At 39.6% G+C, this 15566-nt stretch overlaps 1 protein-coding gene across 1 annotated transcript in view; it reads right to left on the bottom strand.

Annotated features, from left to right (window-relative positions):
• The window catches only part of LOC104211293 (DExH-box ATP-dependent RNA helicase DExH12-like), a 29580-nt gene extending 14441 nt beyond the window's left edge, over positions 1-15139 (bottom strand). The window contains 6 exon segments of the mRNA XM_070173871.1: positions 7168-7583; positions 7586-7820; positions 7822-9302; positions 14295-14363; positions 14366-14587; positions 14590-15139. Coding sequence (XP_070029972.1) covers positions 7168-7583; positions 7586-7820; positions 7822-9302; positions 14295-14363; positions 14366-14587; positions 14590-15139 — 2973 coding nt within the window.
• Between the last annotated feature and the right edge of the window lie 427 nt (positions 15140-15566).

The raw sequence follows: 15566 nt of genomic DNA, 5'->3' as shown, positions 1-15566 counted from the left end.
TGGGTTGTGCCACGATTGGACAGGGCGGTGCGGTAAATATGTTTGTAGCTACATCCGTCGTTGACATCCAGGGATAAGACTCAAAGGGTGATCCAGCAGAGTGGGCTGAAATGGCCGGGTACCCGAATGGGGTAGTTGGATAGCTTATGGGGACGTTGGAAGTCCCACTTGTCCTGGAGGACAACTCGGGGAATCCAGGGATTACACTCGGTGGCTCTTTTCCGTTATTCCAGTCATCCAACATTTCCAACATGCGAAGCCGCAAAATTCTGTTTTCCTCAGCAGTTGCTGACTCGGGAGTTGGGATAGCCGAGATTGAACTCTCCTCGGAGACTAATTGTCGGCAAAGGAATTTCGGAAGACATCTCTATACTTCCCTTTGATCTCGTGAAGTAAGCGTGAATACTCTTTCTCGACTTAGTGACGGGCAACCGAACACTTCCTTTCGACCTCGTAAAGTATGAATGTGAGGCCAGACCTCCACCAAACCAAACCACCTTTTCTAAAAACCTGAGCTTAGCAGCAAGCAAATGGTTAGTTTGAAACAAATAACAGACAGGTAATCTCACGTTGGGGCGTGATGCACCTATCAGTTAAGTGAATTTCTACATGTTTGCAACGATGACATGCGTCATTCCGGCTTCTCTTTAGGCTTCCCTTTATTTATCATATACTTTATTTTTTTATTCTTATTATTATTATTTTTTATATTATTATTTTCATTATTTACAGTTAAAATGTGACCGGATCCGATGAGGATTGCCTACGTATCACGATGCCGCGTGAATCAGATCATTACGTAGTTTGGACACATAAAAGGTAAACAACAATAAAATATTTTTTTTTGGAATTATTTAAAGACGAACAATAGGCTCGAAAGTCAAATGGCCCACATTCTCTAATCAAAAGAAATACAAACTCAAGCAAAATAAAATGACAGATTCCTTCCCCTATATGCCGATTTTGACCAAACGGCTGTTTTTGCAAACGCGACCCCTTCCTAATTTCACATGAATTTTGAGGCCGAGGAGATTATTTTATGACATTTCTCAAACTTGTCCGTTCTTTTGCAAAAATAGCCTTTTGAAAACTGAAAGATACTTCTAAGGCTATCTCGGCAATAACGGTTTAAGACACTGCCAAAGCTGGCTCGGCTTATTTTGACCAAAAGCCCAAACGGTATTCACCTGACCGCCAACTCTTTGTTTTTTTTTCAAATTACAATAAAACCTAGTGTTGCAAACACGACCCTTCAGCGCCTCGGGGACGAAGATTTTTAAGGCTGTGTGGGTCAACTGGATCAAATCTAAAACAATGACCCAAAAGTGGTTGTTTATGCAAAGTCAGCCCTCCGGCGTCCCTTTCGGGAACATTCGGCTATTTTTGACAAAAACAATCACTTGATTTATTTATGACTCTTTTTTTCAAAATAGTGACCCGATATTGGGAACACGGCCTCACAGAGCCTCGGGGACGAGGATTCTAAGGTTGTTGGGCAAATTGGTCAGAATTCAAAAAAAAAAGACCAAAAATGGCTGTTTATGCAAAGTCAGTCTTCCGGCGTCCCTTTCGGGAACATTCGACTATTCTTGACAAAACGGCATCACCCGACTCATTTATGACGAAATTAAAATTCTAACATTTTGGCTATTTTGAAAAAAGAGGAGGTTGGACCCGATGAGGGTTGCCTACGTATCTCGCACCCTATGAGAATCAAACCTGCGTAGTTCGGGGCGATCAGGAATATGGAAATAAACTAAACCTTTTTTTTTCTGAATACAATCTTTTAAAGAAAAGGAGATAAAATATTTTTCTGGATTTATATATATATATTTTACTATTTTTTGAAAAGAGATGAAGACTAAAGAAATATTTTTTCTTTGAATTTAAAACCCTTTTTTTTACTCTTTTTTTTTGAAATTTCGAAAAATCTTTTAAGGAAGCATTTGGACTATTAGTCTGAATTTAATGAAAGAGGTACTACAAAAGAAAAAATATTTTTTTTTGAATTTTGAATTTCCCCCCTTTTTTTTAAACAAATACTTTTTTTTGTTTTTGGATTTTGAAAGCGATTAATTTTTTTTTATTATATATGTTTTTTTAATAAATCAAACTAAAAGACAAATTTTGTTTTCATTTTTTTTTTAGAAAATTTCGGCGAGGTTTTGACACTACTTAGACATTGGTTTTATTTTTCCAAAATAAGTAATTACCTCCCTACGCTGCTATTTTTCTTTTCCCTCTTTTTTGATTTTTTTTTAGAAACCGGTCAGCATGCAGAACCGAAACAAATAAATGCGCAAAACAAACGGGATGCAGCAGGATGGTCTTTTCATTTCGGGTTGCCTGTCCTAGACGGACCCAACCCCTATGTTGAGTCCCCTATGTCAAATGCAACATGATGCAAATAAGCATTCCTACTAGGGATCCGGCATGAGGTTTTGTTATACTAGGTTTATAACCTGGGTATATGTTCTAGACTGTGTACCCGAGCGGACAACTCGAGTCAAGGAGGGGGCTACGTACCGGGGACCCGCGAGATCGTCCGACTTTGTAACTTGTCCGGCCTCTTTCTTATTTCAGGTATTGACACTAACAGAATAGGGAGTCTCGACCAGCGAGCTTCTCCCTGGAGGTAAGAAGAGAAGGGTTTCAGCACAATTTATATACAGTTCAGATAATATCAAAGCGGTAAAAGACAACATTTAGCACGTTATGCCAAAACATGTAATAAAGATCAGATAATAAAGCCAAATATAACAATTATTCTAAGCTCGAATTCTTGAACCCTGAACCAAAAGTTCTGGGTTAAATCCCCAGCGGAGTCGCCAGAGCTGTCACACCTCCTTTTTGCGCGCCTACCCCGAAGGATAAATGCGTGAGGGAGTTTTTCCAATTTAAGTGACAATATTCGAAATGAGATTATTTATTTAATTCAGAGTCGCCACTTGGGAAAGGTTTGGCTTTTGGTGTCCCAAGTCACCGGTTTATCTTGAATCCCAAATCGAGGAAATTTTCGACTTTCCAAATGAAGTCTGCGAACCAGAAATTCTAAGTAAGGAATTCTGTTGACCCGAGGAAGGTGTTAGGCACCCCCGAATCTAGTGGTTCTAGCACGGTCGTTTAAATTGTTATGATGGCTAAATATCTGATTTAAATACATGTTATAACTTATGTGCTTTTATTAAGTTTAAACCGCTTTTATTATTATTATCTTTTATAGAATTGCAACGTCGCGAAAATGCACCTCGAACCACGTCGCAATCAATGCACCCGTGATTGTTAATACATCCCGACTCCGTTGAGATTTGAATTTGAGTCACATAAATGCGCACCCGAATTTTAGAAGGTATTTTAATTAAAATCGCGCCTAAAGAGTCTAACGCACAATTATCTTTGGGGAAGGCAGTGAAGTTCAGTAGACAGTCCATCCCAAGTTCTAAGTATTTAATATATACATTTATGAGGGCCCCGCGATTTGTGCGTTTTATTTGGCGAGGCTCGTCTCATTTTTCGAAGGGATAAACATACAGCGACTACATTTCTATTATGTTTGTCTCTAAAATGAAGGAAAATACACGCTAATCAAATTAACATACTTGGCCAGCTCCGGCCTCTTATTAATTATCAGATTAATTATTTATGAGGCGGGGAATTGTTTCATGCCTTATTCCATGAGCGAGCATGTTTTTAACTTAATAAAGAAAATTGCATACAAGATTAATAAAATGCTAAACTCACGCTAAACAATCTTCGAGTTGAATTTAAACTAACTTATTTAAACTAGATTAATGGAATTAACTATTAGAGGATGCTACTAATGGGATCCGAGCATTGTCCTATAAACTGCCTAACGAAATCCAACATGATAGATTCTGTTCAAATGACTTAAAACTATATTGCATCTTTGCCAAATTAGAAACAACCTGCCTTACGTGTTTAAGAATAAGAATAGAGATGAGATTTAACTATCGATATACTAAATACCTGTGCATTCCATGTCATATAGACAACTAAATAACTAAGATCAACAGTGTTAAACAAACTAAGTTTCAATTAAGTACAAGCTAACTAATGTATATTCTATTGAGTTACAAAATAAAGAATTACGCAAATCTAACAACATTTTATAAAGCTGTAATTACAGAAGCAAATGATTAAACTCCTTCGCATCTTTCATTTCATACTTTTACTGTTACATCAATGTGGAATTCTAGTGTGTACTTGGATGTTGAAACACAACAAGAAGATGAAGAAAATAGAAAAATCAGCAGCAGCAAAAGAATGGCAGCAACAACAAACTATAGTCACAGCAGCAGTAGCAGATTCAAACCAACAGCAACACCAATTCCAAACCAGAAACAACACTCCAACAAAGCCCGAAATGTTTTGTAAACCCAACAGCAAAAATCAACACCAAAAAAACTCAATTGAACTTGAAACAACTCTCTCTTTATACAGAAACAAACTCTCTCTATATCCTTTTCTGGTTTTAAACTCTTGGGTCTCTGCCCAGTTTTCTGATTCTAAACTCTTGGTTCGACCACAAATCCCCTCTATTCTCTGATTTGTTATGTTGCTGAAAACTAAAGGGAGATAGATTTTTAGAGAGGTTTTGATGGCTGAAACTCTTTAGTTTTTTCAGGGGTGTCCTCCTTTTTTTCTGATCTTTTCCCTCCTCCTTTTATATCCTTATAGAAAGGAAGAAAACTCCCTCCAAAGACAGGCTGCCCAGGGCTTAAAATAAGCCTTAAAAGCTGTCATCTCCATTTGGGATTGTCTAGGCATGGGGTTTCTTTTACTTTAAACTGCTGAAACTCAGAAATGCAATGGATACCCTGCTGTACAACAGGTTCCACTACCATTCTCATGTGCATCTTCAGCCTTTTATTATTAAATTCACCTTACACCTGACTTCTCATCTGTAAAGATGTCAGCCAGGGTGTATTTGCACTATAGACTACTCTAATGGTTCAACCCATACTTAAACTGGCAGTCCACTAAACTTAAGTTCTGAAATTTTCATTAAAATTGCAGCTATAACCAATCCTTAAGTGGTTCTTGATTCAACTGAACAGGCTAACACACAGTGTAATCAATTCTCAAAAACCTCAGTAAACAAATCAACAGCACGAGTCAGATTAACACTATTCCAAACTGGAACTAATTGACGACATATATCAAATCGACTACCCGAATTACAACCACACAATTAATAGCAAATGGTTAGAATCCAACAATATTAATCAGGTGATTCAAATTGCACTGCCCAAAACAAAAGTTGCCCTGGAAACTAATTGATCGACCAAATTCATTTTCAATCGATTATATAGTTTACACACATACACTCAGTCAGTTAATAGAGAAAAACTCGACCAAATAAAAAGGTCCGGGCAAGGTGGACAGAATACTCGACACAAAAATAAAAACAAATCAACTAACATTTAAACACACGAACAGACATTAACAAAACAAACAACATGAACTGGCAAGGAAAAAGAAAAAGAAAAATACCTTAAAGAATTGAAAATCAGACGACCTTGTCTCGGATTTTGAATCGAACCTCCTTTGGGGTTGAATGGACTTTAATCAAAGTGTTCTCAACTGAGAACACTTCGATTAAGGTCTATTAGACCCCAACCCTCTCGTCTAATTGGACAAAACCCTCAGATTCCGGATTTCTAGTGTTCTTGGGCCTGATTTGGGACTTGGGGTTTTCTGGTTAGATTCGGACCAAACCAAGCTTGGTTTGGTCACGAGGGAGGTCAGGGGGGGTACCTGGTATGGATTTGGGAGGGTTTGGCGTAGGTTGGTGTCCGGCTCGAATCTTCAAACGAAGATTCGAGACGGTGGGGGAAGATTCGAGACCCATGGTTTGTAGATCCATGTTCAGGGGGTCGAGGTGTACTAGGGGTGTTAGTTTGGTGGTCACCGGCATTGTTGCCGCCGGGTTTCAGGTGGGGGAACGGAGGGGCGGCGCTAGGGTTCTAAGGGGGTGTCTGGGAAGGGGACGATGATGGGGAGGGGGGTCTGGCTTAGGGGCGTGGGGGTAAGGGTTTGGGCTTATATAGTTAGGGGGAAAATTAATCTAGGCCGTTAGATCATCAACAATCGATGGCCTGGATTAACCAGCTTAAATGAAAATGACGCCGTATGGGTTAGGTGAGACCGGTGGGTCTCTGGGTGAGACAGGTCGGGTTTAAACGTGGGTATGGAGATGTGATCTTGGTCGTTGATCATTTCGAGATCAACGGCCCAGATCAAGCATGATCAAGACGACGTCGTTTGGACGTCCCTGAGGCCAACTGATCTGGACCGGGCAAAACAAATGCTTTGGGCCCGATTTGGGTCCAATTTGAAATGGCCCAATCCCAATTTTATCCAATTTCAACTTATTTCTTTTCTTTTCCCATTTATAATAAAAATCCGAATTTACAAAATTCTAAAAATATATTATAAAAAATATAAAAATTAAAATTATATCACAAGACACCAATTGATTTTTAGTAATAATTAACACACAATATCATATATTAATTAAACAAAAATCAACCTTTAAACGATAAAAATGACAAAATTAACAAAGACAAATATTTTTTGTGTTTTTTTATTCATTCAAAACCAAATATGATTCAATTAATTTCTAATAGTAGAACAAGATCCCAACTTTATGCGCGACATACATTTTTGTATTTTCAATTGATAAAACTAAACAATCACAGATAAAAACTACAAAAATGCCAAGCAAATTCACAAAATTATACACAAAAGACAATTTATTATTATTTTTTTGATTTCTTTTGGAGTAATTGTCGTGTGAACAAAAATCACGTGCACACATGAACTATTACTATAACGTCTAAAGAGGTCTGTCAAAGTAGCTTTCAGCCTCCACTCTGCTTCAGTGGAGTTCTGTATTAATATGCAGCACGTGCACACAATGGGTTTTAGCTCATATCATATCTCCAACAAGGACACTGGGGCTTAATGATCTAGGCAGTTCTAACAGACCACAAAATGCAAACCACTATATGCCATGTTCATGTGCAGCTGTCCCATCACACAGACATTACCTGTTCCTCAACATTCGTGACAACTCAAGATTTTAAACATGCATAATATGAGCAAACAATTTCAACAACAGGTAGTGGAATATAAGATTCTTACCAAGTCTGCACGCCTTTCCTCCAGAGTATAGTCACTTTTGAGAGCATCAGCAGCCAGACCATAAAGAGTGGGATTTCGCATCATTCGAACATAGAGGTAAGTATAGAGGAGCCACTTACAAGCCTCTCTGGCATTAGCCATGTACTCTGCTAATGATACCTTTTAGCAATTATCTGCGTTCAACTGATCAGCCAACTTAGATATAAACTGACTTTCAATAGGAAGCTGCTGATTCATTAAAGAAAGATAATATTTCAGCTCACTGTGTCCAGTTATGATGATTCCTTCACCATAAGTGTCATACTGAGGCCTTCCAGCACGGCCAAGCATCTGCATAACATCAAGGGGACTGAGTTCAGCCCAGGCTCCTTTTTCAGGATTGTATATCTGGGTGCCTTTTATGATGACAGTATGGCAGGTAAATTGACACCCCAGGCTAAGGTTGCTGTTGAAAACAACACTTGAACATGGCCACCAGCAAAAAGTTCCTCCACAAGTTGACGATCAGTCCTAACCAACCCAGCATGATGAATTGCGAAACCATAAGGTAAAAGATTTTTGAGATCATTGCTCTTGACAAGCTCTGTTTGAGACTGAAGAATTTCCCGAGCTAAACTATCCTCCTTCAAAAAGTTACTAAGTGTGTCATTAGCAAAGTGCAGAATCTCGTATTGCGCGAGCTGTTTTAGTGGTTTCCTTCCTGGAGTGTACAAAAATAAGCACTTGATGCTTTCCCGCCACACTGATTACCTTCTCATAGCAAACATCATTCATCAGCTGGAATCTCTGCAACGGCTTCTTAACAGTGATTCCAATATACTGTTGAGCCAATGGGACAGGTCTATAACTATTGTCAAAATAGAAGAGGCCCTTCTTCAGATCAATTCTCAAAAACACAGCCACATCCTCATAATTTGGGAGAGTTGCTGATAATCCAACCAGTCGGATATGATCTTTCGTGGTCTCAATTTGTCTGATAGTTCTTGCAATTATACTTTCCAAAACAGGACCTCTGTTGTCATGCAGAAGATGTATCTCATCAATGATAAGAAGTTTAACTAGCTGTGTATAGGTGCGATCACCTGACTTTCTGGTTATGATATCCCATTTCTCCGGGGTTGTCACAATAATATGAGTTTCTTCAATCAGCTGACGAGTTAGTGTTTGATCTCCACTCAATTCTTTCACACTGACACCATAGTGTTCCAAACGCCTGGAGAGATTGCCAACTACTTCAGCGACTAGGGCTTTCATGGGCGCCACATAGACAATCTTATAATTGTTATGGTTGAAAGATCCATCTTCATTACGGTGCAATCCGATTTGTTGAAGTATAGCGAGCATAGCTACATTAGTCTTTCCAGCTCCAGTGGGAGCACACAGTAAAATATTTTCAGGAGAAAATAGGGCAGTTTCATATACTTTACTCTGCACCCTGTTCAATTGGGCCATCCCACTGAAAGCTGGCTGTGCCCACTCTGGAAGGGAAGAGATCTTCACAAGAGCTTCGCCGGGAGCTAATGGCTTTGGCATCAATCTTGGCACATGAACTTCCTCATAACCCTTCATATGAATCCTACAAGATGTCTCCTGAAGCTTACACACTTCATTTTCCATGACTAAACCACCCTGATGGAAGGCAAGGCTGTTAAGATCGAGCAACTGACGATGACCCATCAACCAACCATTATCAAGATCCCTATCAGCATGTCCCTTCCTTTTCAAGTCACCATCTGCTCTAGTCTCGTCTTTAAGCCGCCTAGCTTCTTCCCTAATGCTTTTCTCCAAATTGTTTTGCCTCTCTTTAACAGTTGCCCTAGTAGCATGCAACTGTTCTAATATTGCAGCATGGTCTGGCCCTAAACCCAACATTTCTTCTTCAATTTTCTTCCTCTTTTCTTGGTCTTCAGCCCTTGCAAGACGGGTACACCACGCTATCTGCAGCCGGTTTTGCAAAAGATACTTTATGAGACTGAACTTCTCAAATTGCAGATGCACCAGCAGCTTGATTTCCACTTCATGGTCATCACCTTCAGCCAGGATTTTAAGAAGCTCCTCAGCAAGTATTTGACTATGTTGGGCATCAATCTGCTGCTCATAAGCTTGAGAAATCTTTCTTTGAAGCCAATAAACATCTATTGTTGCGGAAGCCAAATGTATATAGTGTGAATAAGTCACAACTACTATACCAAAAATTATGACAGCCACCAAATAATAAATAAGACAATAAAACAACAATAAAGGGAACACCAGAATTTACGAGGTTCGGCTAATTTTGCCTACTCCTCGGACACAACCAATATTTTATTTCACTCCAAAAATACAAGTGAAATAATACTAAAGAGAGAAGATACAAATGCCTTAAACAGATGAGAAGGCAAATGAGAGGTGTGTTTAAATCCTAAACATTAAGCCTTCTTTTATAGGGGGAAAATCCCCCCAACTTTTGTTTTCCCACCGATGTGGGACAAACATTTTGCCAATTTCAACAAATCTCCACCTTGGCAAAATTCCACATCTTCAATTTTCTCTCAATAACAAATTTTGGTTGTGTCTTCATCTTCAATCTTCAGTGTTCAACAATGTTGATCAAATCCAAACAATGTTGAAACTTGATCGCAGTCACCACCTTTGTCAGCATATCAGCAGGATTCTCCGTAGTATGAATTTTCTTCACTGTGACTCCACCTTCTTCTATGATTTCTCGTACGAAATGATACCGAACATCAATGTGCTTCGTCCTTGCATGATACACTTGGTTTTTCGCTAATTGAATAGCACTTTGACTATCACAAAAAATTGTGATACCTTTTTGTTCAACACCAAGCTCCTTTAGCAATCCTTGAAGCCAAATTGCCTCTTTCACAACCTCTGTAATAGCCATGTACTCTGCCTCTGTTGTAGACAAAGCAACTGTTGACTGCAAAGTAGACTTCCAACTAACTGGTGCCTTTGCAAAAGTAAACACATAACCAGTAGTTGATCGTCGTTTGTCCAGATCACCCGCAAAATCTGAGTCACAATATCCAACTACAGACTGATTGTCTTCCTGCTCAAAAACTAACCCGACATCTACAGTATTATGAATATACCGTAGAATCCACTTCACAGCTTGTCAATGCTCCTTCCCTGGATTGTGCATATATCTGCTAATAACTCCAACAGCTTGTGAAATGTCAGGCCTTGTGCAAACCATTGCATACATCAAGCTACCAACAACATTTGCGTATGGTACCTTTGACATATACTCTCGTTCAGCTTCATCCATTGGCGACATATTAGTACTTAGCTTAAAATGGGGAGCAAGTGGAGTACTAACTGGCTTAGTCTTGTCATCTATGCCAAAACGTTGTAGTACTCTTTTCAAATATTCTTTCTGAGATAAACAGAGTTTCTTTGAACGTCTATCTCTTATTATCTCCATGCCAAGAATTTTCTTTGCCTCACCCAAATCCTTCATCTCGAACTCCTTCTTCAGTTGAATTTTCAACTTATCAATTTCTTCTGAATTCTTGGAAGCTATCAACATATCATCAACATATAGGAGAAGATATACAAAGGAACCATCTTTAAGCTTGTGCAAATACACACAATGATCGTATTTGCTTCTCTTGTACCCTTGCCGCAACATAAACTCGTCAAATCGCTTGTACCATTGTCTAGAAGATTGTTTCAATCCGTACAACGATTTTTCAAGTTTGCACACCACATTTTCTTTTCCAGCAACTTTGAATCCTTCTGGCTGAGTCATGTAGATTTCCTCCTCCAAGTTTCCATGTAAAAACGCAGTTTTTACATCCATCTGAACTAGTTCCAAATCCAATTGTGCTACCAAAGCCAACATAATTCTAATGGAGGAATGTTTTACAACTGGAGAAAATACTTCATTGTAATCAATTCCCTCCTTTTGAGCATATCCTTTGGCCACCAATCTTGCTTTGTAGCGAACATCTACTTGGTTAGGAAATCCTTCCTTCTTTGCAAATACCCATTTGCACCCAATTGCTTTCTTTCCCTTCGGGAGATTGGCCAATCTCCATGTATGATTCTGATGAAGGGACTGTATTTCATCATTCATGGCAATCCTCCACTTATCTTCTTCTGAACTTTGGACAGCGTCTTTATAAGTGGTAGGAACATCATCAGCTACAATTGAGGTTGCACAAGCAACTGTCTCTATGAGACGAACAGGTTTCGTTATTGTTCTTTTTGGCCTGCTGGTTGCTATTGATTCAAGTTGTTGTTGAGGTTCCTGAGTTGGAATCTCCTCTACTGGCTCTCCTTCCAGAGGGTAATCTTCATTTGTTTCCTCCTCTGCTTCTTGTGTAGGAAAAATAAATTTTCCCTCAAACTCCACCTGCTTAGAAGCACCTTTATTTTGTTTGGTATCTTCTGTTACCTTATTTACCATAGCAGATTCATCAAAGGTAACATCCCTGCTGAATATTACTTTCTTTGTCATAGGACACCATAAGCGATATCCTTTGACTCCAGAAGTAATTCCCATAAAAATAGCCTTCTTTGCCCTTGGATCCAATTTTGACTCCGTCACATGATAATATGCAGTTGAGCCAAACACGTGCAAAGAGTTATAATCTACAGCAGGTTTTCCATACCATTTTTCAAATGGTGTCTTGCCATCAATAGCAGCAGATGGTAGACGATTAATGAGGTGGCATGCATATGTAATTGCCTCAGCCCAAAATTCTTTGCCCAAGCCAGCATTGGACAACATACACCGTACCTTCTCCAGCAAGGTCCGGTTCATACGTTCTGCCACTCCATTCTGTTGTGGTGTATGTCTAACAGTGAAGTGTCGGACGATGCCATCATTTTCACAGACCTTATTGAAATGATCATTTTTGTATTCACCTCCATTGTCTGTGCGAATACACTTGATCCTCCTGCCTGTTTGATTTTCCACCATCGTCTTCCATTTGAGAAAAATTCCTAGCACTTCATCTTTGTTTTTCATTGTATACACCCACACTCTTCGAGAAAAATCATCAACAAAGGTTACAAAATAGTGCTTCCCACCCAATGAAGGTGTTTTGGAAGGACCCCAAACATCAGAGTGTACATAATCCAAAATGCCTTTAGTATTATGGATCGCTGTACCAAATTTAACCCTTGTCTGTTTCCCTTTGACACAATGCTCACAAAACTCCAAGTTGCAAGCCTTGACTCCTTTTAACAATCCTTGATCTGATAGAGTTTTCAAGGATTTTCCTCCAGCATGTCCCAAGCGCATGTGCCATAGCTTGGTTGCTTCTGCCTCTTTGTCGTCACTGGATGTCACTGTCACTGTCCCAATAACTGTACTGCCACGATAGCGGTACATATTATTATTCTTCCGATTAGCCTTCATTACCACTAGTGCACCGGAGCATACTCTCATCACTCCATTTTCTGCAATGATTTTGAACCCTTTTGATTCTAGGGCTCCCACAGAGATGAGATTCTTCTTCAAATCCGGTACATATCGAACATCTGTTAATGTTCTGATCATTCCATCATGGTTCCTTAATCGTATTGAACCAATGCCATATGAGGTAAGAGGGCTGTTATCCGCTGTGTGGACGACTCCATATTCTCCTTCTTGAAATTCCACGAACCAGTCCCTGTTGGGACACATATGATAGCTACAAGCCGAGTCCATCAACCATATGTCTGATGATGTTGATGACTCTGTTGTAACTAATGAGAAGTCTGAATCATCACAATCAGCTACATTTGAATCCATAATGGCCTTTCCATTGTTATGTTTGGCCTTATTCTTCAACTTCGGACAGTCTTTCTTCCAGTGCCCCTTTTCTCGACAAAAGGCACATTCATCTTTGCTGGGTCTGGATCTTGACTTGGATCTTCCCTTCTTTGTCCTCATTTGATTTTGAGGACGACCCCTCACAAATAGTGCTTCTCCTTCTCCGCCCTTCTGTTTTTCTCGCTTTCTTTGTTCATAGCTGTACAAAGCCGAACAAACTTCTCTGAGAGAAACTTCGTCATTTCCATGGAGTAGAGTAGTTTCAAGGTGCTCGTACTCATCAGGAAGTGACGCCAACAACATCAAGGCCAAGTCACCATCATCATAAGTTGTATCCATATTTTGCAAATCTGTGACCAACTTATTGAAACTGGTGATATGTTCATTCATCGTGGTACCAGGAACATAGGTGAAGTGAAACAGTCTCTTCTTCATGTACAATTTATTTTGACTGTTTTTCTTCAAAAATTTATCCTCCAGTGCTTTCCATAATTTACTTGCAGAAGTTTCCTTTGTGTATGGATATTTCTGCTCTCTAGCAAGGTAGGATCGAATGGTACCGCAAGCAACACGGTTGATAATTCTCCAATCTTCTTCTCCAATAACATCTGGTTTCTTTTCTTCAATGGCCAGATCTAGCCCTTGTTGAAAAAGGACATCTAGAACCTCGCCTTGCCACATCCCAAAATGTCCGGACCCGTCAAATATTTCTACCGCAAATTTCGCATTTGACACAATTCTTGTCATAAGCGAAGATGCCAATGATGACGTATTGTTGACACTTGATGTAGATTCTTCTTGTTTATTGTCTCCCATCTTTGACACAAATATTATTTAATAGCTGACGACACAAATCAAGATTATTTCCTTTCTGGTGTGGAAGATCAGACTAAGCTGCAACCACAGAGCATACTCAGACAGAACCTTGACTCAGTTACCAAGATAAATCTTTTCTGATGTGGAAGATCAGACTATGCTGCAACCACAGAGCATACTTAGACAGTACCTTGGCTCTGATACCAATTGTTGCGGAAGCCAAATGTATATAGTGTGAATAAGTCACAACTACTATACCAAAAATTATGACAGCCACCAAATAATAAATAAGACAATAAAACAACAATAAAGGGAACACCAGAATTTACGAGGTTCGGCTAATTTTGCCTACTCCTCGGACACAACCAATATTTTATTTCACTCCAAAAATACAAGTGAAATAATACTAAAGAGAGAAGATACAAATGCCTTAAACAGATGAGAAGGCAAATGAGAGGTGTGTTTAAATCCTAAACATTAAGCCTTCTTTTATAGGGGAAAATCCCCCAACTTTTGTTTTCCCACCGATGTGGGACAAACATTTTGCCAATTTCAACATCTATATCCTGAACATTCAAGGCCATCCCCTTCTCAAGTTCCTGTGTCTCATCATCATCAATCCACCGCCCATTTGCATAGTGCCAGCACCATTAGCTTGCACATCATCATCATCCTCTTCATCCTCTGGCACCACATCAAGGTTACTTTCTTCATCTTCTTCTTCTTCATTCTCCTCAAACTCAACTGCTACACCAACATCATCATCAAGAACTTCATCAACATCACCTGCACCAGCCACTGCAACATCACCATCACCTTGATAGTCAGTGATGAGTTTGCAATTGACACCAACTGCTCAAATACCTGGATGGATATGGGATTCAACAACTTCTCGATTTCTTTTTTCTTGTCAGGGTTCTTCAAGTTATCATTCTTTAGCACAGCCAAGATCTCATCAGCTGCCCCACACACAATGTTCAGGGGCTGTCCACCTAATTGCTGCTGAATGATACTGAGCATGGCCTCATAAGCAGCCCTAGTTTCCTTGGTTTTTGGCTGGTAAACGCCTTGCTCTGTCGAGGTAAGGACACTTTCTTCCTGAAACCATCTCCCCTTCTTGCTCGGCCTAGCGGGCTCAGAGCCAAGTCGTTCCCGTTCCTTCTTCTTCCTAGCCCTCTGAGTATTCTCATCCAACTCAGGAGGTCTACCCCTGTAGACACGATCCCCAAACAATTTGGGGTCTATTTTTCCAAACAGAGACTCAGGTTCACCGGAGGGTTCATGTGTGTCTCGTGGGCGAGAATCAGTTGCTAGAACAAGACTGGCATTGGCACTATAGTCATGCTGTTTGAAACGTGCATGTGCCTCCGCACCACCACCAATGTTTGACATCTTCAATCAATCAGATATCAACAAAGACCGAAAAATCAATAACAACAGCAACAAAAACAGTCCTATTTAGAATTCTCAAATAAACAAACTAAGAGCCAACAAATTGTGCGCAAAAACTTGAATTCTATTGTTAAAAAAAAAAAAAAGGAGCTAGAACTACAAAGCAACCCTAGGTTTATATAGAATAAACTGAAAAAATCACTAAATCAATGTGTCAGGGGAAAATAAACAAAAAAGTTTGCACGTACCAAATCGGAGTAACTCAAAATCGTCTGTCGAAGTAGGAAATAAATTAGGGCAGCTCGAAATTGCAATGTAGTATGTAGACCGAAGCAGAGAGGATATTCAAATTGAACCGCCTCTGCATGGGAGTTGAATGTCAAGAATACGAGGCCTTATACCTTTTTGGAGAAGGCCCTTGGCATAA

Source organism: Nicotiana sylvestris, chromosome 4, assembly GCF_000393655.2.
Source record: "Nicotiana sylvestris chromosome 4, ASM39365v2, whole genome shotgun sequence".
NCBI classification, from domain to species: Eukaryota; Viridiplantae; Streptophyta; class Magnoliopsida; order Solanales; family Solanaceae; genus Nicotiana; species Nicotiana sylvestris.
The sequence above is the reverse complement of the archived record's forward strand: the minus strand, read 5'-3'. Positions and strand labels throughout refer to the sequence as shown.